The following is a 26,816-nucleotide window of genomic DNA, read 5'->3' on the forward strand; positions in this document are numbered from 1 at the left end:
TAGAAGGAAATCACTAGCAATGGATGGATCAGCTGATTAAAGATAGGATTACTTGTGCTAGACTTTGGTTTCCAAGTTTGTTAAGGAAAGTATAATTTCCTAGTGATTAGGGGAGAGACAGAATTTTGTCCTAGCAACTTTGGATCTTATAAATTTCTGCCTCTGGGGCAATTTAGATGTATTCTTGGAGTGCGATCAAGTAATGCAAGCAATCTTCTGGTGCTTAGTTTTTCAGTGAATTGCAAGCAAACTTTTCACTAAACAGTCTCTATGGCAAAAGTTAGCAGAATCAATACTGCTGCTTCTTTTCTGTTCGCTGATCTGTCTCCTAGAAGGAGTTACATCACTTGGTATCAACTATGGCCAACTTGGCGACAAGTTGCTACCACCACAGCAAGTTGTGAACCTACTAAGCTCCAATAACATCACCAGAACAAGAATTTTTATGAGGTAAATGAAGGTACATGGTAAGAAACAGAGTTTTTCTTGCCACTTACGATCTTATCATGATCCTGAAGCTAAAGACATCCGACTTTTGTTGAATATCTTCCAAAAACTGCATACTCTGGTGACATATACCCACTGCATATTGTTGATGCAAAATTTCGTTTGCATCAAGTCAACAGGGTTCCGTTGAAATCCGAGGTGGGGTAGTGGGGTAGGATCTTGGATGTGGGGTTTATCTTCTCTCCATAGGGTTGACTGGTCGATTCAACATGGTGCTGGCCTGTCAGGCTCCGATGATCAAATCAGAAAGTGAGAAGGAGGAGAAGTTTTTTTGGTATTTTTTGGAAAGTGATCAAGAGACCCCGAATGAAGGAAGAGTCCTTCTTTTTATAGGGCTTGGAGGTAGTTGAGGTACACTGTTGGAGTATGGGCTTGGCCCCGAAAATAAGGGTGTCAGCTCCTTTTTTGACATGCCATCAGCATGGGTTTGGTCGAGTGGGTGACAGATGTCACCATTTTGTGGTCTCTTCTAATCACATCATCTTCAACCCACGTTCATGGCCATGCTGGTCATGGGATTGTGACACTTGTCCAATTAGGTGAGATTTGCTCCTTGATTTGAGTAAATCAAGCCCTTGTGATTTGTGAGCAATCTCATGTAGAGGGAGGCTTTGACAGTCCAACTGAGCAGTGCTGGTCGATCATGACATTGCAGGCTTGGGTGATGACCAAGCTATAAGAGTGACCTTCCAGTTCTAAGACCCATGGCATTCGAGTAACGAGGGTTGGAAGTCGAGGCTGAGATTTATTTAGTTGTAATGTATGATTGAACATTTTTGTTCGACATTTATTATTTTGTTGTCGTTGAAAAGTCAAAATCCCTAGTGGACACTTTGACTTTTCAACGCATCTTACGTGTACAAGGTTTGAAAAGTCATAGACATTACCCTGTCCAAATTCCGACACGAACAAGCCCCCAGTGCCTCGGCCAACCGGGTCTTATGTTGGGCGGGGAACTTTATCAATCCTTACTGGATTTGGTTTGCTCTTTTGGGTGGCTTTGCAAACTCTTGATTTTTGCTGGGCGAAAATTCTTCTAAAATTATAATACTTTATATGCTAAGCGGACATAATTTCGTAAGGAGGAATTTTTTTTTTTTTTTTTTCACAAAAGGATATATATATACATATACATATATATATATATATATATTATTTATTTTGAAACAATCCGAGATGATATATACTTAGTTACGTATATCTAAGTATGTCTAAATAGTGAGATTGTTTCAGAAAAAATAGTGAACTATACATATATGGCATGTTCACACGTTCACATCTATTGTACGTATGACTCTTCTTGTTTCTTTCTTTTTTGCAGGCCAATTTGAAGAATCATCTCATAATTGACAAGATGGCGGAGAGGATTCGTGAGTTGGACTCCCAGGTGCTTGCAACTAACAAGGAGCTCAGGGCGACCAAGATGATGCGGCTGAAATAGCCTCACAATTTAAAACCCTGTTGTCATTCGTTAGTATATAAGCAAGTAGGGATCGTTCTAACCGGGGATTGAGGGTACTCCTGCAAAGATGGGTCGATTTAAATTAGTAATTATTTAAAACAAGTATTAACAAGTATTTATCTACAAATTTACACAAGAAACAACCATAAAAGGGGGGATTCAACTTTTGGTTTCTAAGTTCCTACAAAATAAAACAAAGAGATAATTATATACATGTGATCGACTTCTTCACACTCAAATCAGAATTTTCAAACCATATCAACACGCAACGAGTTGTTTCAATCTATACAACCTAAAATCGTGCCAACACTAAATATCAGAAATGAATTCGAAGTACAAGTCTGAAGAGATCGAGTACCACTTTAATTCTTCTTTTTAATCTCCTAAGTTAGGAAAAGTCCATAACTTCAAATATTTCATATAAAACATCACGTTAATACTGAAGAGCATCCGTCAACATTAAATATGAATCATTAAGTGCAATTAGAATTCTGAATTCAAACATGTATGCATCCATAAGAAGTTACAAACGCACAAACATGTAGCATATAATCTCGACCATTGTACATAGCCTTTACCACTTTAATTTCTGCCATAAAACGATTAGGTGAATTAGAACACAAATTTGGCTTTATTAACCTGCAGATTAACATCATTGTTCAACCAAAATCATATGCTTAAAGATATAAAAGGATGGCACAAAATCAGATTGCAAAGATATCATAAACAACTCAAGAACATAAAGAAATGAATCTGAAAATTACTAACATAAACTCGTTCGTAACAAAAATCCAACTCCAATGATAAAGTTCATAATCAAAATCTGAAATTCAATACTAAAGAGTATGAAAACATAAATAAGGGTCATGGATTACACTTTTTGATCTTCAAGGAAGCTTGGAGAACGTCAAGAGAACACAGGGCTTGGCTTCAAGAACACGAACAACCTTGGAGAAGTCCTAAAGCTTTTCACGACAAGAGGCTTTTTCTTCTGAATTTTGGAGAGGGTTTTGGAGAGAAGAGAGCTAGGCTAATGAACTGAATTTTTTGTGTAGAAGTGATGATTTTGGAGTAGAGAATGGCTGCTATTTATAGTGGAATTCTCCTCTCTTGTGATGCAATCATGGCCAATTATCTAGAGGTGATTTCTCCAAATTTGCTTGATTTTCTCATGACAAAGTCTTGATTTTTCTGATTTTTTTGCCCTTAATGACTTATTGTATATTCCTTGAATAGTGACCAGATACATCCCTTATTCCTCTCCTTTGAATTGCACTAATTTTTTCCAAGAATTGTGCACACAATAAACTCCTACAATCAAGAAAAATCAGAATTTAATTAGTGTTATAATCAATAGAAAATAAGATAATCAAGGATAAATATTGATTATAAACACTCCCTTTTATCTCCTTGAATTCTTCCTGATTTTTCCTTGATTTCATCACTCAAGAGTTCTTAATTTGATGGACTCCTAAATTTTCTCATTAATAGGAAAGTTCAAAGAAAGTTCCCTAAAACAAAATAGGAAATATTTCCTAAAATGAAAGAGGAAAGTTTCTAAAATGACTTGTCCTTATTTTACTCTCATTTCTGCTCTTTTTCGCCTCTTTTCTCCATTTCCGACCTTGAAGTACCTAGAAACATAAATTATGTTATAATTAGTAATTTTAAGAGAATAACTTAGCCAAATGAGGGAAAATACATATTAAAAACGTCACACTTTGTGCTCCTATCACAAGACTCAGCTGGGTCAAAAGAAGAAAGATGTGGCTAAGATGGAGGATTATCACAAAAGGCTGAAGGAAAAAGAAACAGAGGTTGATCAGCTGGGAGAAAAGGTCAAGGGCCTGGAGAAGGAACTCAGGGTTAAGGCCAAAGAGTGTAAGAAAAACAAGGATTTGGAGGTGGAAGTCCAAGACCTTAGAGAGAGGGTTGAGGGTCTCAGGAGCAAGGCCAAGGTTGGTCGTAATAGTATTTTGAGGGAGTTCTAGGATTCTAAAGAGTACAAGGAAATCTTAGAGAATAGCTACTCAGAGGGGTATACTGACTTGCTTAACCTATGCATAGAGCATTTTGGTGAGAAGGGTATGGAATGGGCAGTTTCTTTGGGTGTTGATGCTGCGCCTTCAAAAATCAAGAGTAGCCCTTCTAAGGTTACACTTGCTGATGCAAGTCCAGGTCTTGCCCTGTCAGGCCATGAAGTTGAGGGATTGGACAGTGGAGGAGTCGACCAGGCAAGCGGGTCGGTATTGGGAGACGAACCTACCTAGGCACTAAGCGACGACCGTCAGCAAGGTAAGTCTGGCACTGGTGACACTCCGGCTGAGGACAAAGGAGGTGCTCTTGGGGATGGGGAAGATGGGGATGAAAGGGCTAAGGTGACAAATGCCGATCCTTAAAGTGTCAAGGGTTGACGTAAGGTTTAGTTTGTTATTTCTATTTTGTTCTTGCATGTAGTAGGGACTCTTTGGATTTGTTTACTTTACGTTGCGGATGTCTCACCCTTTATTTTGCTAACTCGGATGGCCGATTAGCTCTTTTGTGGTAGGGTATACAGCTCTTGAATATCTATGATTTCTATGTAATCTAGATATGTCCAAGGATGAGTATCTTGACCTGTCAGTATTCATCCTAGGGTATCTTTTGCTAACTATAATTTAAATCTTAATAGAGTGTCGTTCTATGGACTTATGCTTTGTTTGTTTGATGGAATTGTTTGTATTTCTAGAATTGTGTTGTTGGATATCCAGCTATCAGCCTTGGTACGTCTAGTTTCTTTTATTTGGGCGCCCGCCGGGGCAGGCACCATCCTACTTTTCTGTTTTGCACTTATATCAAACTTAGATAGACTTTTTGTTGAGATAGCTATACCCTTGGGTTCCGGCAAACTTATTTGTGTTCGCGTGTGGGTGGATATATGGAACAGGTACCTCACTTGGTCCGCGTCTGGGCATTGACACTAGTTTGTCAGTAATGAGCTGACATAACTAGAACTAATCAGTCATATGCTTAGCACGGGAGTCTTTGCCGAATTATTTGATTCAATAGAGTTTTTTCAAACTAATTCGATTGTTGCAAATTCCGATCTCAACACGATTTTATCATGCAACTAGAACATATAATGTAAAATAATGAAACTGATGCTTGATAAATATACTACAGGCATTACATGCGCTAGCGTGCCACTACATAAACAAAAGATAGTGGGATGGGCACGCCCAAGTGGAAAGATACAAAAACGAATAAGTGTCTCCTCCCAAGGGGAGGAAGCATGGAGAGAAGGTCTTCCTGGTAAAAACGGAGTGATGGTGGTCCAGTGCATTCACTGATGGTAGATCCTCAGGTTCTGGACGTTCCAAGGGTGGGCGAGTCTTTTCATGGCGAGATTGGACAGTGATTAAGTTCCTGGACGTTCGATGCCAATGACCTTATAGGGCCCTTCCCAGTTGGCGCCCAATGTTCCAGAAGGTTTGTCTTTTGAAGCAAGTGTGACTTTTTTGAGGACCAAGTCTCCAACTCGAAAACTTCGTTCCTTGACATTGCGATTGTAGTATCTGGTGACTCGCTGTTGATATGCGGCCCGATACAGCTTCGCATCCTCCCTTCTTTCCTCAACCAAGTCTAGGTTGAGGCGCAATTGTTGATCGTTTTCCTCTACGTTGAACGTGTCTACTTGGTGAGTCAATGTCTTCAGTTCCACTGGTACCACTGCTTCTGAGCCATAGGCCAGTGAAAAAGGAGTTTCCTTTGTGGAAGTGCAGGGTGTTGTCCTGTATGCCCAAAGAATCCGAGGAAGTAGGTCGGGCCAGACTCCTTTGGCACGACCTATGCGCTTCTTGAGAGTCTTTTTGATAATCTTGTTTATGGCCTCTACTTGCCCATTGGCTTGCGGGTGGTATGGTGATGTGTAACGTGTCTTGATTCCCAACTTTGAGCAAAATTCCCGGAGTGAAGTACAATCGAATTGTTTGCCATTGTCCATCACTAACGCATAAGGGACTCCAAAACGACAAATGATATTTTTCCATAGGAACTTTTGCACTTGGAGTGAAGTGATGGTCGTCAAGGCTTCAGCCTCTGCCCACTTAGTGCTATAGTCGACACAAACTATGGCATGAGTAGCCTTGTTATTTCCTTTGGGCATAGGTCCTATCATGTCGACACCCCAAATGGCGAAAGGACACGGTGCACTCATTGATGTCAAAGGTTCTGCTGGTTGGTGTGGAATGGTAGAGTTCTTTTGACATGCTTTACAGGTCTGGACCATCAATTTTGAATCTTCTTTCAGGGTTGGCCAGAAATACCCTTGCTTGAGCGTCTTGAGAGCCAAGGAGCGAGCACCGGAGTGGTTCCCGCAGAGCCTCTCGTGGATGTCCGCCAGTACATTCCTTCCTTCCTCAAAGGTTACACAGCGCAAGTAAGGGGCAGAGTAGCCGCGCTTGTACAGGGACCCATTGATTATTAGGTAGCGGCCAGCTAGGTACTTGATTTTTCTTGATTCGAGAGAATCGTTCGGCAGCTCTCCTTTAGCTAGATAGTTGTAGACAGGGTCCATCCAACTGGGTACACCATTGATTTAGGATATTTCCAGGTCTTCTTTGATGCTCGGCTTATTTAGATGCTCAATTAGGGTACTTCGCCCGACATCACAGTCGATGGCTGATGCTAGTCGAGCCAATGCGTCGGCACGCTCATTTTGTGCCCTCGGTATTTGTATGACTTCATATGATGCGAAGCTTAATAGAAGAGATTTCACTTTCCCAAGGTATGCAGCCATTGCAGGATCTTTTGCTTGATATTCATCCAATACTTGGTTGACCACGAGTTGAGAGTCGCTGTGTACCCGAATTTGAGCTGCTCCTAGCTCTCTTGCAATGCGAAGGCCTGCGATGAGAGCCTCATATTCCGCTTCGTTATTAGACGCTTTGAAGTTAAATCGGAGGGCATACTCAAATTCTGCCTTGTGTGGGGTTGTGAGGACCAGGCCTGCTCCACTCCCTACTTGGTTGGAGGATCCATCGACGTGGAGCATCCATATTGGACTTTGATCGCTGTCCTCTGATGCTCAAACCTCTTCTCTCAGAGGTGGAACTTTTTCTGTTGATGGTCGAGCTTCATCTCTTGGTGGCTGATCACTTTCTTGGGCCTCAGTCGTGACCTCAGGGTAAAGTGAGCGAGTAAATTCTGAGATAAAATCTGCCACAGCCTGGCCTTTGATGGCCGTGCGTGGGTGGTAGTGGATGTCGAATTCCCCCAATTCAATCGCCCACTTGACAAGCCTTCCCGATCTCTCGGGCTTCCACAACACTTGCTTCAGTGGTTGATTAGTCATTACTTTGATGGAATGGGCTTGGAAGTATGGTCTAAGCTTCCTGGCTGAGGTTACGAGGGCTAGAGCCAATTTCTCAATCTCCGGGTACCGGAATTCTGCATCCGTGAATCCCTTGCTGACATAGTATATTGCTTCTTCGTCCTTCTCTTCTACATGAACGAGTACGGAACTAATTGCCGCACCTGATACCGATAGGTAAATTAGGAGAATTTCCCCCGATTTTGGTTTAGAGAGCACAGGTGCTTTTCCCATATGTTCCTTCAGACTTATGAAAGCCTTCTCGTACTCCTCAGTCCAGCTAATGCTCCCTCCTGCTCCTTTCAAGGCTTTGAAGAATGGGAGACACCGGTCGGTGGACCTCGAGATGAAACGGTTCAGTGCTGCTACCCTACCAGTGAGGCTTTAGACCTCTTTCCTCGTCCTTGGGGACTTCATGTCAAGCAATGCTCGGATTTTCTCTGGATTGGCTTCTATCCCTCTTTAGCTGACCATGAAACCCAAAAATTTTCTCGAGTGGACGCCGAATGCACACTTTTCAGGGTTCAACTTCATTCCATACTCCCTCAATATCTTGAATGCCTTCTCCAAATTCTCCACATGGTTTGTAACATGCGTGCTCTTGACTAGCATGTCATCAACGTAGACTTCCACGGTGTTACCGATTAGATCGGCAAACATGTGGTTCACAAGGCGTTGGTAAGTGGCTCCGGCATTCTTGAGACCAAAGGGCATCACACGATAACAATATAACCCCTTGTCGGTGATGAATGAAGTATGCTCTTGATCTTCTTCGTGAATGAGAATTTGGTTGTATCTTGAATAGGCATCCATAAAGCTTAGAAGCTTATGTCCAGCGGTAGCATCCACGAGTTGGTCGATAAGAGGCAAGGGGAAGCTATCTTTTGGGCACGCCTTATTTAGGTTTGTGTAATCCACGCACATCCGCCATTTCCCATTTGCCTTCTTCACCATCACGACATTCGACACCCATCGAGGGTAGTCCACGGGTCTTATGAATCCATTCCTTAGGAGTTTGTCAACCTCTCCTTTGATGGCAGCGTATCTTTCTGAATCGGATGGCCTCCGCAGTTGCCTAATCGGCTTAGCCCCCTGGTCAATCCTGAGCTTGTGTGTGATGATCTCGGGTTTGATTCCTGGCATGTCATCATGAGATTGTGAGCCCCGGTAATTTTGTTTAGTTACTTTGAATTTTCTCAGGCTTTGGTTTAGAATTTTATCTCCTAGAGTTGGAGAATGAGTTAGTTCCGATTAGGTAGGAACTTATCGGTTAAGTTCGGAATTAATGGTTCTCGTTGGACTTTAGTAAACTAGTACAAGTTGGGCCTATAGAAGATTTGAGTCAGCCCATGTTGGTAAACGTAGAGAAGGAGTTTAATTGGAACAATAGCCAACTTAAGAGTGCATGAGATAGTTGAGGTGGGTATCTGAAAATGGAACACGTTAGCCTTGGTCAGTCACGCGTCTACACCTCCTGCCTACAACGCTCACCACCTCACTGACAGCCTTCTCCACCTATATCTCTAGACTTTTCCGTCACTTGCATGCAAACCATTCTCAGAACCACATATTACACCAACTAATCTCATCTGCATCCACCCAAAACCCAAATCACCTTTCTTACCCAACCTTGCCAAAGAATGGAGAAACCAACCATGGCAACGGGTTAGAAGCCACTGAAGCCCCATCTCTTTCTGTTGCTAGTACAGAAGCTTGGCTTTGGAAATTAGACTGAAATTGGCTCACTTTTAAGGTAATCTCCACCCATCCTTGGTGTTCAATTGGTAATTTCGATTTGATTATAAGGTTGGGAAATTGATAGTTCTTCTTAAATCAAGGTTTGGAATTGGGGAAAAGTAGAAGTTTGGAGCTGGAGTTAATCGAATGCCTTTGCCAGTTGAAAGGTGGGATTGTGCAGTACAAAAATTGAAGAAGAAGGATTTTGGGTGAAAGTTGTTGGACGGCAACTGACCAAATTGAGGTAAGAAGCATTCTTGAGTATAATTATAATTAAAGTAGAAATCTGGTCAGCTTTTACTGGTGGTGTAGGTTACTATAATTGATTAATAAAGGATCTTTGGAATATGTTCTATGAAAGGTGACGTCCAGCAAGACTAGTCAACGGTTTGGTCTTGGTATATGTATATTTATATACATAATTGTGTGTTGTGGGAGCCAAAGTGATGGACGTGATTGTTGGGTATAATTGCTTACTCCAAAACTAGATTAAAGTTGAAGGCTTTGTATGGTTTTGAGATTCCATTGAGCTGCATGTTCGTATATGTATAATTGTCTTATTCTAGAGTAAGTTGCAGATTCGGTTGAGTTTGGCAGAAACTAAATTATAGTTAAAGGTTTGGTTTGGTCTTGTGGAAATTAGTTGTTCGCTTGAACTAATTACGTGATTTAGGATTGGTCGAAATTGGTATATAGGTGAAGGATAAAATATTTGGTCTAAGGAAGTTACTAACTTAGAATTGTCGGGTTTAGGATTCCAATGACCCACGGCTTGACAAACGACGGTGAGAGCTCGGAGATTGTCAAAGCACGGATTCCAGGTAGGGGGGACTCACCTACGCCTCGCTAGAGTTTTCTATATATATTCGTTTTAAGTATTGCATGACTTACACACGGTTTCGGTTTATTTTATTATATTATATTTTATCTTTTTTTATCGACACGGAAAATTATTAATAACGTGTCGAGGCCGTGCCATGCGGTTGAGTAAGTTAGATGACTTGAGAGCGAAGGGTGGCACTGACTTCCTTGGGTTCGATCCCCTAAACCTCCGGAGGGTTAGTTACGCCGGTCGTTCGGGTATCCCGGTCATAATGACGGGCCCGGTACGTGTGTGTAACTAGGTAGTGGACGCTCTCGCTACGCTTACCTGGTAATCATTCTAATTAAGGTAAGGCCGTGTAGTGGGTCCGTGGGACCGGTCATCTGGTTATAGAGATACTGGGATCCCGTCTATGAGTCGTATGTTTTATAATTTTACGTACCTTACTTATATGTTATAAGGTATATGCATTTCTTATTTTATATCACGTTTTACTACATGCTATTTATAAAACCTAGTGGGGTTGAGCTCCTCTACTGGGCGATGAACGTATGTGATGCTCACCCCTACTTTCCCTCCAGGAACTGAGCAGGAGCCAGCTGAGGACCAGACTTAAGACACTTGGGTGTTGGCATCGTCAAGTTGTGAATAGCTTCTTTTGGACTTGACTGTTGGTCTGGCAGGTGTTGATTAGTCTCCCTTCTTTTGAAATTGTGAATGTGACTTTGTTTTTGTTGTAGGAACCTTGTAAATTTGTTATTATCCGCCTGCCTATCTTTTGGTGTGTGTTACTTTGCGTGAACTTGAAACCCGAACCTTGGACTCGTGACTTTGTGGAATGTAAATAAAGTACTCTTTTGTTGTAAAATCTTTACGCTTCCGAATCGTACTCTCAACCTCAATTGTAAACATTTTTCTCACCACAATTCTAAAAGGCCTTGCAAGCTTTTGTGGCATGGGGTTGTAGCACAAGCTGCAGGCTCGTGTTCAGAGGCTTGCGGCGCTGTAACGTGATCCTTCCGGGGCGTTACAGAAAAAGTGGTATCAGAGCATTCGTTTCAAATCTTCTTTCGAGTCCTCATCCTTCTATTGGTCTCGTTTCTGAGATTGATTTTTCTTATAACTTTGTTTCATTCCACAATTTGATCTAATTTTTGAAGTTCATTTTCTTCTTAACTATCCTTCGGAGTCCATCCTTATAAGTTCAATTAGGTGTTCGATATTTGTTGTGTTCTTGAATTTCTGTTGTTATCTTTTCTGAAGGATGGCACCCAAGCCAAGTTCTCGTAACTCGGCTGCTGCTCGACGTGTGGCTCAGAGGTTTTTAGCATGTCAGTCTAGAGCTAGGCCACGTTATAGGCTAACTGCCGAGGATCAAGAACGTGAACGAGAACTGAGCTATCTCGATAGGTTCTTGAAGTTCAAACCAATGAAGTTTGCTGGCACTTCGGATTCTGAAAAGGCAGAAGCATGGGTAAAGAGTATGCAGAAAAAGCTTAAAACTCTGCATACCCCACCAGAATATCAAGTCAACTTGGCTGCTCATGTCTTGGAAGGCGACGCTGATTCGTGGTGGGAATCTATTTCGGAACGTCATGACGTAAGCACCATGACTTGGGAGGAGTTTGTGTAGCACTTCTACGCACGTTACTTTCCGGCTGCCATGAGGCAAACTAAAATCAAGCAGTTTCTAGAATTGGAACAGACCTCGTCAATGGCAGATTATGTAGGAAAGTTTACCGAACTTGGTAGGTACTGTCATTCGATTATGCAAGATGAGACTTTGAAAGCCACTAAGTTTCAACAAGGTCTATGTGATGGAATTCGAAGGCATATTGTAGCACTGAGGCTGAAGACCTACAATGAAGTAGTCGGGGCAGCTTTTAGCCTTGAGCAAGACATCCTGAGTGGCACTCGTGGTCGTTTTAAGCGCGGTGAAAGCTCCGCCGGTGCGGGAAACAAAAAGGGGAATAGGTTCAAGGTTAAGAAAGAGAAGGCTAGCAGCAGCGGAACCTCTGCGGGTCAAAGGTTTTCGCCATATCAGTGTTATCATTGTGGAGAACGTGGGCACATTAGAATTAATTGTCCCCACAGAGAGGCTACTGGGTCTGCAATGACGCCTCTGGCTCGACCACAACTCCCCACAAATACTGAAACTATCCAGCAAGTTAATGCTCCGCTACGTGGAGGAAATCAGGGTAGTCAAGGTCGTGGTACTGGAGGGCGCGATGCTGGGGGACGAGGTCCTGCTCGTGGAGGAAGAGTGTTTGCTGTAACTGGAGCACGAATGCAGAATGAACCTCGCACTGCACTCGAGGGTACGCTTCTCTTGTCTAACTCTGAAGTTAAAATTTTAGCAGATACTGGGTTAACACATTCTTTTGTTTCGGATTGGTTTGCTAAAGCCTTAAATTTAGAGTCAGTACTTTTAGAGAATCCATTGTGTTTAAATGCACCGCTAGGAGGCAAAGCAATAGTTGATAGAATTTATCCTGCATGCCAATTACTGGTTGGTAGTCACCGGGTTACAGCCAATTTGTATCCGTTGGATTTACCGGAGTACGAATTAATTTTGGGAATGGACTGGTTAGAGGAGTACCGGGCACTCATTGACTATGAGCGGCGGAAAGTACTGATAACCCTACCTAGCAGGGAACTTTTGGTAGTGAGTCTCGACAATCGTTATACGCCACCTAGTCCGTTATTGAAAACGTGTTTCCAAAGTAGGAGACCACTATTGTGTTACGCGCTTATTGCAGCAACACACGCTAGGAATGTTGAAGAGAAATCTATTCCGATTGTCGACGAGTATCCCGACATATTTCCTGACGACCTACCCGGGGTTGCTCTGCAACGCGAGGTGGAGTTTCGCATTGATTTAGTGCCGGGAACCATGCCTATATCAATGCCCGCCTATAGAATGGCACCTGCAGAAATGAAAGAGCTCGGAGTTCAACTCGAGGAGTTAGAGAAGAAAGGATTCATCCGCAAAAGTACATCACCGTGGGGAGCACCTGTCCTGTTTGCTAAAAAGGCTGGTGGGACTTTGCGGCTTTGTGTGGATTATCGCAAGCTGAACCAAGTTACGATCAAAAACAAATATCCACTGCCAAGGATTGATGAGTTATTTGATCAGCATAGTGGTGCGAGGCATTTCTCGAAGATTGATTTGCGATCGGGTTATCACCAACTTCGAGTAAAGGAAGAAGATATTCCAAAGACGGCTTTCCAAACGCGATATGGACACTTCGAGTTCGTGGTTATGCCATTCGGCTTGACCAATGCGCCAGCTGCATTTATGGATCTCATGAATCGCATCTTTCGGCCGTATTTGGATAAGTTCGTCGTTGTGTTCATAGACGACATTCTCATATACTCAAAGATGGTGGAGGAGCATGAAGCACACCTTCGTACAGTTCTACAAACCTTGCGAGAGAAGCAGTTGTACGCCAAAAAGTCGAAGTGTGAGTTTTGGATGTCGGAAGTTCGATTTCTTGGACACGTAATTTCCAGTGATGGAGTATCCGTTGATTCAAGTAAAGTCGAAGCTGTATTGAACTGGAAACAACCAAAAAACGTCGCGGAAGTTCGCAGTTTCCTTGGTCTGGCCGGGTACTACCGACGATTCGTATCAAATTTCTCTAGGATTGCGAATCCGTTGACAAGGTTGACTCGAAAAGGTGTTAAGTTCGAGTGGAGTGACAAATGTGAGTCCGCATTTGAGGAACTTAAGGCGAAGTTGACTACCGCACCTGTACTTGTCTTGCCAAACAGTGACGATCCATTCGAAGTTTACACGGACGCTTCAGGCCAAGGACTTGGCTGTGTACTCATGCAGAATGGAAGAGTTGTGGCATATGCATCGAGGCAACTGAAGATACACGAGATGAATTATCCTACACACGATCTCGAACTTGCTGCGGTCGTGCACGCGTTAAAGTGTGGAGGTGCTACCTGTACGGAAGCAAATTCAGCGTCTTCTCCGATCATAAAAGCCTTAAATATATATTCACGCAACGTGATTTAAATTTAAGGCAGAGGAGATGGATGGAGTACTTGAAGGATTACGACTTCGATTTGCAATACCACCCCGGTAAAGCAAACGTAGTTGCAGACGCCCTAAGTCGAAAGACAAGGGGTAGTTTGTGTAGTTTAATGCTCGCAGATCGTGAAATAGTCACCATTATGGAAGGGTATAATTTGAAGCTGCAGCAACAAGACGCACGGATGTTCTTGTTTCACATCAACGTGGAACCACAAATAAGGCAATGCATCATTCAACAGCAGTTGAACGACTCGGAATTGCAAGGAATCTTCCAACAAGCGATGGCAAATCAAATGCCTGCAGAATGGAGAGTTCATTCTGACGGTAGTTTGAGGTACAAGGATAAGCTCGTTGTGCCGAGGGACGAGAATTTGCGAAGGCAGGTCTTGGACGAAGCTCATCGTACTCGCTTCACCATTCATCCAGGCAGTACAAAAATGTACAAGGATCTGAAAAGGACGTATTGGTGGAAGGGAATTGTTTGGCTCCAATTTTGTTGCAGCTGGTCAATAGTCTCTTTTCTGCGCGGGCGTGCCAGCACCGTTCGGGTGCGGTCGTCGGGGGTTTCCCTTGACCTGACTTTCAAGCAATTGTAGACGAGGAGAGCACCAACCTCGTCGTGGGATTCTTTATGCCTCGTGGTGAGGACTTTTGCTAATCTTCTTGAAAATCACAATCGATACTCGATGTTGTAGATCGAGCAGAGCGAGAACCACTGGGAAGTAGAGAGAACTTGCTAAAGCGTGACTTTAGCTTGGCTGGTTTGCGAGGGCGTTACCCTTTCTTGGCTGGTTCCATAACCGTTGTGGTCTTGGTACTACAATCGGCTCTCGAGGAGACTAGGACCGAAGTACGTTGACAGAGGGTTTGGTGGCACTGAAAGTCGGCTTCTGAGAAGACTAGGACTAGGAGTGTGATCACCGGTAAGAGAAAGAGAAGGAGAGGACTTGCTCTTAGAGAGGTTTGCTCTAGAGAGAACTTAGATCATCTTAGAGATGTATTGATGAGTGAATTGTCTTGTGAATTGTGTTTCATTGTAACCTCTATTTATAGGCTACCATGCCAAAGTGTTTAGCATTAAACAAATGATAGTGGAGCATTAATTGGAGATCAGAAATGATGAATTTTGGAGATAAGGAAGCATAATTGGAGATAAAGAATGATGAATTTCGGAGATAAGGAGATAAGGAGGCATAATTGGAGATAAGGAATGATGAATTTTGGAGATAAGGAAGCACTTTCGGCTCCTTTATTCCTTCAATTATATCTCCATCAAGCATTCAGAATTTGACCGTGACTTCTTCATAACAAATGTTCCACTATGAGTGTAGATCATCCTGGTCAAATTTCAGAGATTTTCATATAGTGGTTGGGCCGGAAACGCTGCTGGACCTCTTACAGATCCAGTTTTCCAGTTTTGCTTCTGCAAAAGATTGGACTGATTGTTTGAAGGCCTTCCACTCAAAAATAGCTCTGGCACTCTTCATAAGAAATGATCCTTGGGATGTCTAGATTTAATCTGGACAGTTTTAGCTCATTTGAATTTCATTTGGTTAGTCTTCCGCCCCTCCTTCCTTGTTTAGCTCGGTTTCTCCTAGCCGAAGTAGGAAAATGTGCTAAAGTTGACTTTTCATGCTTCCATGCTTCCATAGTAGGCTTTATTTAGCCTCTAAATATATATTTCGAACTTGTCGACAATATATAGCTTGAGCCACTGACATTGGCTCAATTTCTCCAAGACGTGCCTTGTCAAGCCAAAATGCTCATTTTGGGTCCAAACATTGCCCCCCAGACCTCGAAGTCAAAGGTCTTCGTCTTGACTGAAGAGGTCTTGAATCAACACTACTCTTATAATGTTGTTGCTCCAAAGCCACTTGTATTGGCTTGACTGTTTCCATATAGGCCTCTAAATAGGCCATAAAGCTTGAATGCCACTACTGAATTGCCTTTGTCATGAACTGACGCTTCCTTTGCCAACTTTATTGCCCCCCATGGATCTGGCGAAACTTGGGCAGGTTGTAGGAGATCAGAACTTTAGCGTGCCCCCCATGCGAAGGAGACTGCTTTTGATCGCGAATGAGGATCCTTCTCTTCCTTGGTGGTAGCTTCGCCATGTGTATAGCAACAAGTATCTGCCTTGTCCGCTGGCTCTCTGTTGATTTTCTCAAATGTAGGTGTTGGAGCCGCTTTCCTGGCTAGATCAAGGCCTATAGTACTTGGTGAAATAAGATGCAGAATAGCAAACTGTTTGCTGTCATTTAATCCTTCGCGAGTCTTATGCCGAAGAGGATGATTGGATCATGGTTATCGACATCATGACGTGTGACCAAGTGAAACCACCATAAGAGCTGCAACTTTAGCATCTAAAACCGCATCGGTTTTAATCATGTTTTATTTAAAAAACATCAGGCCACTATGCTGGCCCTGCGGTGGTAGGAAAAGGTGGAATATCTTCACCGTCGCCTTAAATGCGATTCTCAAGATGGAATAATGATTCATTAATTATCAACTAGGGCCACTCACTGGCCCAGCTAATAAATTAATCTCCAAAAATATCTGAGCTATAAATCAAAGTGTAATGGAGAAGTATCTTCACTGTCGCCTTAGATGCGATTCTCAAGATGGAATAATGATTCATAAATTATCAACTAGGGCCACTCACTGGCCCAGCTAATAAACTAATCTCCAAAAATATCTGAGCTATAAATCAAAGTGTAATGGAGAAGTATCTTCACTGTCGCCTTAGATGCGATTCTCAAAATGGAATAATGATTCATTAATTATCAACTAGGGCCACTCACTGGCCCAGCTAATAAACTAATATCCAAAAAGATCTGAGCTATAAATCAAGGTGTAATGGAGAAGTGTTCCTCACAACCCAGAAATGGTATCCAAGAAACCATTCGTTATCGATCAGGCAGATGAAATCACTGAGAAAGCCGCATTCACCTAGCGGACTAACATGAGTGTTCGATGTAGAAGTCAGACCGGAGAGGAGAGAAGTCGACTGATGGGCTTTGGTGGCGGCGATAGTCAAGCGAGTCTGGGTCCCACACCTCGCGATCGTTTGCCAGATGATGCTATGGCCTATTATGTGCTTCCCATCCGTCGTCCCATAGCAGCTCTTCGGCAGGTGCCTGGTGATTTTAGCAGTTGGGGACCAAGGAGGAAAGTGGGCTTCTGGCCTACCGTCGCTCCCGAGGAAAAGGTTTGGTATCAGGAGGTCCGAGCGATAGATTTTGCCCGATGGGATGCGGTGGGTATCACCCAAACCATCGATCTATGCTTCTGTCTTCCCCATAATACTAGCCCTGCACCGCTGGCCGCCGCTCTTTGCTTCTGGAACACCTCCAGCAATACATTCGACTTCCAGTTTGGGCAGATGAGCATAACTCTGCTGGATGTTCTTACCATCACGGGGTTGCCCATTGACTTTGACCCCTATGTGCATGGTCAGTTTGATGGCATTCAATTTTCTTTGAGAATGGATATGGCTGGTCGAGGGCATCACAGCAGATCCTACCCATTCTGGCGCGACTATTACTGCACCCAGCGTGACCATACAGGAGGTATCCCATTCCTGGAATTCTGGCTTTGCAAATTTATCTTTTGCACTTCTTCCAACAAACCTACTGGGCCCTGGAATTCTCTGGCCACTGATCTCTACAATGGTATTTGCGTTGGCCTTGGGCAACCTGTATTGGGTGCGTTATATCGCTCCCTTTATAGAGCCGTAATGCGCCCCTTCGATATCGAAATTAGTGGTCCCTTCTGGATCCTTGCCTTTTGGCTGCAGATTTATTTCCCTCTCTTCCGTCGCGGTGATATTCCAAAGGAACCTCCAGTTGATTCCCTTTTGGGGAACTGGCTTTGCCGTAACGTAAGGTATCGAGCTCCTCCCAACTCCGAGTGTTTTATTTACTTGTACTTGCTGGGAGAGATGCCGGACCCAAAAATAGTCCTTTCTAGGAGTTTCCCTCCTCCCCTTGACGATGGCTTTCTGCCCAGTGGATGGGATCATAGCGAAAGAGCCCTCCTGGCCTTTCGTCGTGCCATCTCCTGCTTGGATATTCGTCTTGCCACCGACCGCGTAAGTTATGAGTTCTATGCCCCTAACCACTTCGCTCGCCAATTTGGGTTGGCCCAGTTGGTACCCTGGCCTCTGGTTGATTCTGCCAATTACTACACCTCTTGGCGGAGATTAGCCCCACCTGGGTCTGCCCCCTTTCAGAGTCAGTTTACTTTGATAGTGATTCCCCCTTGGGTCAGAGCGCTGTACCCCCTCAACGATGTCGACGATGATTATGCTGATTGGTGGAAAGAAGTGTCCGTGAACTGTTGGGACCTGCCACATGACGAACTCTTCGTCCTGATCTTTCGTGGCATGAGTAGTCCTGGTCCGGAGGACAGCAAGATTCTTAAGCGCTTCTCCAACCCTGCAGCACAACCCCCGCGACCTATTCTACCTTCTCGCTCATCGCTTCCCGGGATACAAATCCACGAGCCTAGGGCAACAGTAAGTTTTTGTCTTTCTTCACCATTCCTTTTCCTTGTGTTGATTTTCCCGCTCTTATTCCTGAGTGTGTTTTGCAGCAAACTACCCGGAGCAGGATAGCCTCTGTTCAGGCCGGGAAACAAAAGGCAATAGTAGAGGAGACTTCTGAGGGAGAGTCTTCGCATGATGAAGATCCCGCTGAGGTAATTTAGTTAAGAATGATCCCAAACTTGTATATTTGGTGCTTCCCCCCTTTTTGAGTTATGACTCTTTTCTCGTACAGGCCACTGCTGTCTTTGCTTGCAAACGCGATCGAGCTCAATTCGTCGAAGAGAGTTTTGAAGATGACGAACCTCTGGGAATGCGATTGGTAAACTCCGACCCCGTCTTATCCTATTTAAATTTTAGAATCTGGGCAGGATCTTCACTATGTATCTTTTGACAGGTCCGTCAAAGGACCACTAATCCCTCTCGCCTGAGCGAGGCTGGACCCTCAGCCACTGCAGAAGAACCAACTCTCTCGCTAGTTCAAGCATCAACTAACCCCGTGGCGCCTCTTCCGTCTCCCACATCTACAGAGCATCTGCAAGGTCCTACCATTCTAATAACGATCTCCGATGACGACTCCTCGGAGGATGAAAGCGTGGAAAGCCACCCTGAGACTTCTGCCGCTTATGAGGAAATGATGACGACAGAGATTCTCGCGGCACTAGAGGTTCAAGAGGTGAATGAGGCGGGGCCTCTTCCTCTTGGTGACCACGTACCAGATATTGACCCGACAGCTCGAGAGGTAAGCCACTGTTTGGCCAATACTTTCCATTTCCCTTTAGATCCAACCCCGCTCTCTGACATTTCTGAATCTAACCAGGATTCTGTTTGTACCGAGGAGGTGGCTACAAACGCTGAGGGTCCTATCGGCCGGACAGTGGCCCCAGAGATGGAAAATGATACTGACGGTGGTGGTGCCCCCCAAGTCTCGTGAATAAATAAGACAACCGTCGAAGCCGAGGGCCCTGTGCTTGAATCTGCTCCACTTGCCCATGGTGAGCCGCGAGTTGAGTTTCCAGATTCTCCCGCGGCTGAAGGGACAGACCAACCTATTGAAGATGAAGAAACTGAGGACGTTGTCCACCCTTTTGCATTGGTGGTTCGTGATCCTGTGGCGCCTCCGCCGCCTCCTCCTCCTCCCACCAGATTCGAGAGATTGATGAGGGTGTTAGAGGTAACTCCTCCTTCTGCTGTGGATGAGGCTAAGATGGTGCTTAACGAACATCTGGGTCCTCAGGTATTGGAGATTGACATCCTCTCGCGAATCTTGGAAGCCCTAAGGTATCTTTGCCAGGAGAAGGCATTGACCCTGCAGCAATTTAGTGCCATTGACGATCTGCTGAATGAACTTGGTGAGGCCCGCCAACGTCAACCAGCCGCGAACGCCCAGGCTCACGACACTCGAGAGGCTTTGAATAGCCTCTCTCGAGAAATGGACATCTCTCGCGGTATTTTAAATGAGCAAACCAACCGCCTGCGGGAACTACAAATCCAAAGGTCCGACTTCAAACTTCGGATCGAGGACCTCCATACCGGTTTAGCCTTTGTTGAAAACGCGATTGCTACAGAAGAAGCCCAACTCGATGAACCTCTGGATGCTTCTGAAGAAATGGGCCGCAACCTGGCCCATCTCAGAGAACGGGCCACTCAGGCCGAAGCTAGTGCTATTGCCGCGAACCTCCGCGTGGAGGAACTTTGCTTGAAATTGAGCTTTGCGGGCCAATCTCTGTAGGCCCCCTCGAAAACCGTTCGGTCTCCTCACATGCTATGAGTCATTTAATAATAGCTAACTCCTCAAAAACCGCTCCTCACATACTGCTAGTCCCTTTTTTTTTTCCCGAGATTTAAGGCATTAATCACTCGTTGAAAAACAACGGTCGTGAAAAAATAATCTCGTGAATAGAACAGTTACCTCCTCGAAAACCGTTCGGTCTCCTCACATGCTATTAGTCCCTTTCTCCCGAGATTTGGAATCACTAATCTCGATTTACTGACATCGGTTTTGAAATTGAGCTTCATCCAAAGGTGGGGATTTGCCTGAAGTCCCTATAAATAGTTGTATTTCGGGAAGGGAATACTCACAACAACTTTTCTGAAATATTCAAGAAATGGCCTTTCAGTCCTTGCTTCTTTTTCTCCTTCTTCACAAATCTTCCCCTCATGAAATGACCTTTAGCCTCTAAATTTTAGGCTTTATGGCGTAATCTTAAGCCTGGGTTAGGCCTTATGGCGTAATCTTAGGCAACCCCTTGTTTCGTCCTTCTGGAATTATGCAACAACAATGCCAGGTTTCAGATTGGTTTAGAAACTCGAGGGGGCTCCGAGTGTGGGATCCACGATCATGCGAGATCATCTTTGTTAGAATCCCACAGGCGGAGCGAAACGGAGAAAGGGAAGAAGGCCACTTTGTGGTTCATCTTTCCTCCTCTGTTTCCTTCCTTCTGGACCTGGCCCGTGTTGTGCCCTCCAGATGGAAGGGGCTTTGGTTCTCACCTCCTTCTCCCCCTTTCTCTTCTTGATAGAATCTTGGAGGGATGAGAAGGGATGGACTCTTTGAAAGAATGGGTTCAGGCTACAGAATGGCTGTTCCTATACTTCACGTCCAACTAATGGTGGTTACCAAGGCTAGAGGGGGTACAGAGACTCAAGCTGATATTCGGTTCCTTCACTCTCTGCCCCTCCAGGAGGTAATGGCGCGGCTCAACCCGGCGTTGGATTCCATAGCTGCTTCCAATTGAGGGGGCTTGGAGACTCCATTTTCTTTCACTGGAGTCTCCCCTTCTCATGGATAATGGCGTTGGCCAAGCCTATGTTGTATTCCTCCGCCGCTTCCATGTAAAGGGGGCGCGGGGGCTTCGTTACTCCTCTTTTTCCTTCCCTGAAGTCTGCCCCTCCTTGAGATAATGGCGCGGCTCAACCCGACGTTGGATTCCATAGCTGCTTCCACTTGAGAAAAGATTTAGAAGATAATCCGAAGATTCCTGTTTTGTATTCTAGCCACTTTTGGCTTTGTAATGAATGTACTGCTTTTGGCCGCAAAGCCACTTTATGAATACAATAATATTTTCCTATCCTGATGTCCAAATATCCGTGAGAAGCCAATAATTGTGTCTCGCAAGGCCCCAAATATAGGCCCCCAAAGTTGTATATTGAAAATAATATGAATTTTTAAAATATGCTCCGCGTCAAAAAGAGCCTCGCGGCGAGGGTTTTGAGAAAATATGTATCTTTTGGATCCACTTGCTGGCTCCCAACTCAAAACTCTTAGCGTCAATAACTCCTTCTTTTCCGAGATTTAAGCACTAATCACTCGTTGAAAAATAACAGTCGTGAAAAATAATCTCGTGAAAAGAACAGTTACCTCCTCGAAAACCGTTCGGTTTCCCCACATGCTATTAATCCTTTAATAATAGCTAACTCCTCAAAAACCGCTCCTCACATGCTGCTAGTCCCTTTTTTCCCGAGATTTGGAATCGCTAATCTCGATTTACTGACATCGGTTTTGAAATTGAGCTTCATCCAAGGGTGGATATTTGCATGCCTATATCTTCCTCCACATTATAAACCCAAATTTCCAATCCCAAAATCATTTCATCAACTCGAATATTTCTAACAGCAATCTTTCTTAATTACTCATCATCATCACTCTTCAATTCTTGCATTCTCTCAACCCATCACCAATGGAACCACAAACCCAGCAACCAGCCGAGGATGGAGGAAGCAACAAAGCAGCCGGGAGTAGTGCTAACATGCTTTGTAGGCGGAGCAGGTGGACTCCCACTACAGATCATATAAGAATCCTCAAGGAGCTTTTCTACAACAAGGGAGTTAGGTCCCCAACTATAGAGCAGGTTCAGAGGATCTGTCTCCAGCTGAAATGGTACGGCAAGATCGAGTTCAAGAACGTCTATTTTTGGTTCGTGAACCAAAGGGCTCGGGAGAAGCAGAAGAAGAGGTCCACTTCGGATGTTCATGTGCCCATGCAAAGATCAGGGCTTGTTGGTGATGACAATGTTACCAATTCATCTGCACCTGCTTCTGCTTCTGCTTCTTCTGCTGGTGTGATGATTGCTTTTAACGGGCAGATGGGGAACTATGGCGGTTATGGATCCATGAACATGGAGAAGAGTGCTAGGGATTGTTCCATCTCAGTTGGAGGGGGAACTAGTTCTACTTTCTTTGACATGAATGTAGAACAAACTTTCATGGAACAAAGAGGAGAAGATCACCAGGAGATTGAAACCCTTTCACTGTTTCCTGTGCATGGTGAGGACATCTTTGGCAACATGAAGACTACTCCGATGGAGGTGGCGGTCACGGTGGTGGCTCTCACATTTCCCTTGAGCTCAGCCTTTCCCGCGAGGGCAAAGCTGGAAAAAGTTTCTGGAGCCGCTGACTCGGCTTAGTAGCTTTGCGAGTATAGGAACACTTAGAATTGCCCCCTAAGAGTTGTATTTATGACTTTTTTTTTTTTTTTAATTTATTTAAGCCATAATTTTGTAGATATAAACTCATCATAGACAGTTGAAAGGGCATCCTAAGACTCAAAATAAAAACAAGAACAACACATAAAGTGACGCAACATACAAGAAAAAACGTTTTGGACTTAGGGATATTTCTCTTCTCCTGTCGGTAACTCCTTTGGAACATGACCAGGTGAAGAGAGGAACGATTTTGGCGGAGCTCAGCTCACTTGATTGACAGGGGACGAGACCCTTTGTCAGCACTTCTCGTATCCAAACTAGACCTCACATCCCATTGGATGCGCCCTACGATGAAGAAGATATTTACCCAAAATTCATTTTGACTCTAATAATAAACAAACAACCACCGAAATAAAGAACAAAGATAAACCAAAAACCGAAATATGAATATAAAACCTAAAACAAAGTTAACGATTTTTTTTTTTTTTTTTTTTTTGGAGGCTAAATGGGCTTAGTATAGTATAGTGTTGCCCCCCCCCCCTAGTGTTGCTAGGCATAGTGAAGAAATGATTATGGGCCTCAAAAACAAGCCTTCATGAATGGGCTTTGCGAGTGTAGGAACACTAGAATTGTCCCCCATGTCTTATGCGAATAAACTGTCTACGACTCCTCCGAGTCCCAGACATTGGGAAAGTATTTCTTCAAGTATCTCCCATTGATAGGGAATAAACTGTCTACGACTCCTCCGAGTCCCAGACATTGGGAAAGTATTTCTTCAAGTCTCTGTAATCCACGCATATCCTCATCTTGCCATTCTTCTTGCGAACAGGCACTATATTGGACAGCCACTGATTGTACTTGGCTACCCTGATAATGCCCGACTTGTGCATCTTTTCGACTTCCTCTTTGACCAGAACTTGGGTCTCCGAGTTCATTCTTCGCGGCTCTTGCTTCAAAGGCCTCTTATCAGGCAGCGTTGGTAGTTGGTGGCATACCAAGTCTGGTGATAGGCCTGGCATGTCCTCGTATTTTTCCGCGAAGCAGTCCTTGAATTCCAGCAATAATTCGACGAGCCTCTGTTTCTCGCTAGGCTCTAAGTAAGTGCTGATAGCCACTTCTATAGGCTCATCAGTTGTTCCCAGATTGACCTTTTCAGTAGGGTCCCTAACCTTCGGACGTGTGTCATCCAATGTCGCTGGAGCAAGCTGAATCTCTTCTTCCTCCTCTTCTTGGTCCGTGACCTCTTCATTAACAATTTCTAAGGTCGCGACTCGATCATAGGCCTCTTTTTCCACCATGTATGAGGATAGCCTCTCGTACAAGGAATGGAAGGCCTCTACCTCTTCCTCCATGAGTTCGTGATCCATTAATTAACATTTGGAGATGACACCGCATATCCAGGCCTTTCGAGGTCGTTTTTTGCGACCGCGAGCCCCCATTGTGCCAATTCAGAGGTCGTCACCCCTGTGGGGCGGCCCTTATCATCAATACCACCGACTTGTAAAGGAGAGATTGGTTCTAGGTAATACCTTGCGTCTACGTAGCTGGCGGACACCTAAAAAGGTCGTGGGTCTGCTTTAACAATTTCCGCCTTGTCCGCGACTCTGTCCCACATGATCATCTCCTGATGAAAGGTGGATGGGACACAATAACTCCTGTGGATCCAGTCGCGGCCCAGAATTGCGCTATATGCCGCATAGCAATCTGTAACAAAGAAAGCGTAAACCCCTTCTGCTGGACCCACCTTGACTCGTAGGAAAATCAAACCCAATGTTTTGGTCACAGTCCCCGCGAAGTTCTTTAGCGTAAGGGACGTGGATTGGATCTTCTCTTTCTTGATCCCTAGCAGATGCATGGTTCTGGTAGTAATGACATTCACAGCCGCGCCGGTATCAACCATTATCTTGCTGACCTTAGTCCCATTAATTTCTGCTGTGATATACAAAGGTCGCATGTGTTGCACCATGGCGGGTGTGGGTCTTGTGAAGCTCATGAAGAAACCCTTGCTGTTAGCATCTTCAGTCTCAAGGAACACTGCTTCTTTCACCTGCGTTGTTGCGGCTGAAGTGATCTGCAACTGCTGTTCTCCAATCGCATCAGCTTCTACGCATTCCTGCGCAGCGACTGGTAAGGCATACTTAGCAGGGAGCACATAAACCATATTGCAAGAGGTATCCACCATTTCTGTTTCGTCCATGTCATCATCAAGATTGAGCTTGGGTTCATCTGCTGGGATATCGGCGTTGAACCGTTTAACCATGAAAGCAACCAATGATTCCTCTGCGGGGATCACCGCCTTGGTTTGTTCGTGCTCCTGTACCATGGGAACCTGGTTCAGTGATTCTAAAATTTGTTTTGCCGCTGGCACTTCCTCTGGGAGAGCGACCACCAAGCTTTGAACTTTCTGCACAATTGCGGACCGATTGTCTTTGCCCCCCAGCCTGTCAAAGATGGAAGGCTCGCTATTTCTTCCTTCGCGAGATACTCTCCGCCAAACATTGACTTTACGAGCTGGCGGCGGTTCTTGCCTCGCGGGAACTAGGGACTTCTCGTGACTTTCCTTCTGGCGAGCGCTGGTTTTTGAAGCCCGTTGCGACATCTTAGGAAGCCGCTGGAGAACCCGCGGGGCGATGAACCTTTTGGAGGTCAGTGCCTCCACATGTCTCTGGTATTCTTCTGGAGATCTCACCAACTGCGATGGTTTAATCAACCCCTGATCCAGCGCTTCCAAGGTTCGCTTTGCTTCTCCAAACCTCCGCTGGAGTTTTCTCTTCCTTGAAGAGCTCATTTCCACTGCCTTGCCCTTCTTCTGGGTATACCATCTCCCTTCCTTGATAGTGGACGTCGACACCGGAGGAATATACGGTCCGGTCATAACGTCTGACCGCTCGTTTGCTTTTTCTTCTTCCCTCGCAACCTTCAATTTCTTGAACAAATTAGAGTCCCTTGGATAAGAAGTTCCTGACCCAGCGTGCATTCTCGGACTACCTGGTTGGAAGCTTCTAGAATGTGCTGATAACTTTATTGGTGGTAAAGTACCAAAGCGAACGGTCTGTTCTTCCTCTTCGTGCAACGCCTGGATATCACATTCCTCCTTGCACTTTGAACATAGCACGACAGGTGGAGCCGGCTTTGGTCTCCGCATCACGGACTGCTCCATCACCTTTTCTAAGGCCCCAGTGGTACGATTTGGGCTGAGCCTCTGTTGATCCTTTGTGTCCCAAACTACGTCAACCATGTTGACTCCAGTGTCTGGGAAAGGATCCAAATCTACCAACGCCGCAGCTGTTGCTGGCGCTTCAACCTTAAGCTACCATTATTCAACCAGATCTGAATCTGATCCTTCAACCTGACACAGTCGGCTGTGTTGTGATTCCACAAATTGTGGAGCTTACAGTATTTTTTTTCCCCTTAATTGCTCCGGTTTGGGAAATGGTCCGAAGTCGGTTTTCACCATCTTCGCGGCGATCATTTCATCCAAGATTTCATGCGCTTTGTTCGCGTCGTAAGTATAACTTGCGAACTCTGGTTTGGTGAAAACCACCGACTTGAGCTCCACCGGCTCTTTGCACAACTTCAGTTGCTTTAACGTTGAATCCTTTTTCCCGGTGAGTTCCAGCGCAGCTATCTCGTCTTCTTCAGACTCGTCAGCCTCTGCCAGGCTGGATTCCTCGCTCCTATAGTAAGGATCATAGGAACTTGATTGATGGCTGAGCGCAGCCACAGTTCTATGCTTCCCGGGCATGTATGTTCCTTTGGATGAGTTTCTCATGGCGTCCATTTCCCTGAGGAGATGCTCAAAGCTCCCTACTTCTGTGATCAGTTCCCCCATAGAGTTGAACATGCTTCCATGCTGTTTTTTGCGTTGGCGGGGCTCTAAGCCTTTGATTGCCAACTTTACCAGTTCTTTCTCCGGCAGAATCAC

At 44.6% G+C, this 26,816-nt stretch overlaps 1 protein-coding gene across 1 annotated transcript; it reads right to left on the reverse strand.

Moving 5' to 3' along the window:
• Positions 1-15,395: 15,395 nt before the first annotated feature.
• On the reverse strand, positions 15,396-25,434 carry LOC133724918 (uncharacterized). Its single transcript, XM_062151833.1, has 2 exons — positions 24,804-25,434; positions 15,396-15,718 (listed from the first exon to the last, which is right to left on the reverse strand). Exons 1-2 carry the CDS (start codon positions 25,212-25,214, stop codon positions 15,674-15,676), a joined length of 456 nt encoding a protein of 151 aa, XP_062007817.1. The 5' UTR covers positions 25,215-25,434; the 3' UTR covers positions 15,396-15,673.
• Between the last annotated feature and the right edge of the window lie 1,382 nt (positions 25,435-26,816).

This window comes from Rosa rugosa, chromosome 1, assembly GCF_958449725.1.
Source record: "Rosa rugosa chromosome 1, drRosRugo1.1, whole genome shotgun sequence".
NCBI lineage: Eukaryota > Viridiplantae > Streptophyta > Magnoliopsida > Rosales > Rosaceae > Rosa > Rosa rugosa.

Coding starts and splice junctions, on each gene's coding strand:
- LOC133724918 (XM_062151833.1), bottom strand. CDS start 25,214: ATGGTACAGGAGCACGAACAAACCAAGGCGGTGATCCCCGCAGAGGAA. Junction 15,719..24,803: donor CAGAAATTAATGGGACTAAG/GTCAGCAAGATA, acceptor TTTGACTTCGAG/GTCTGGGGGGCAATGTTTGG.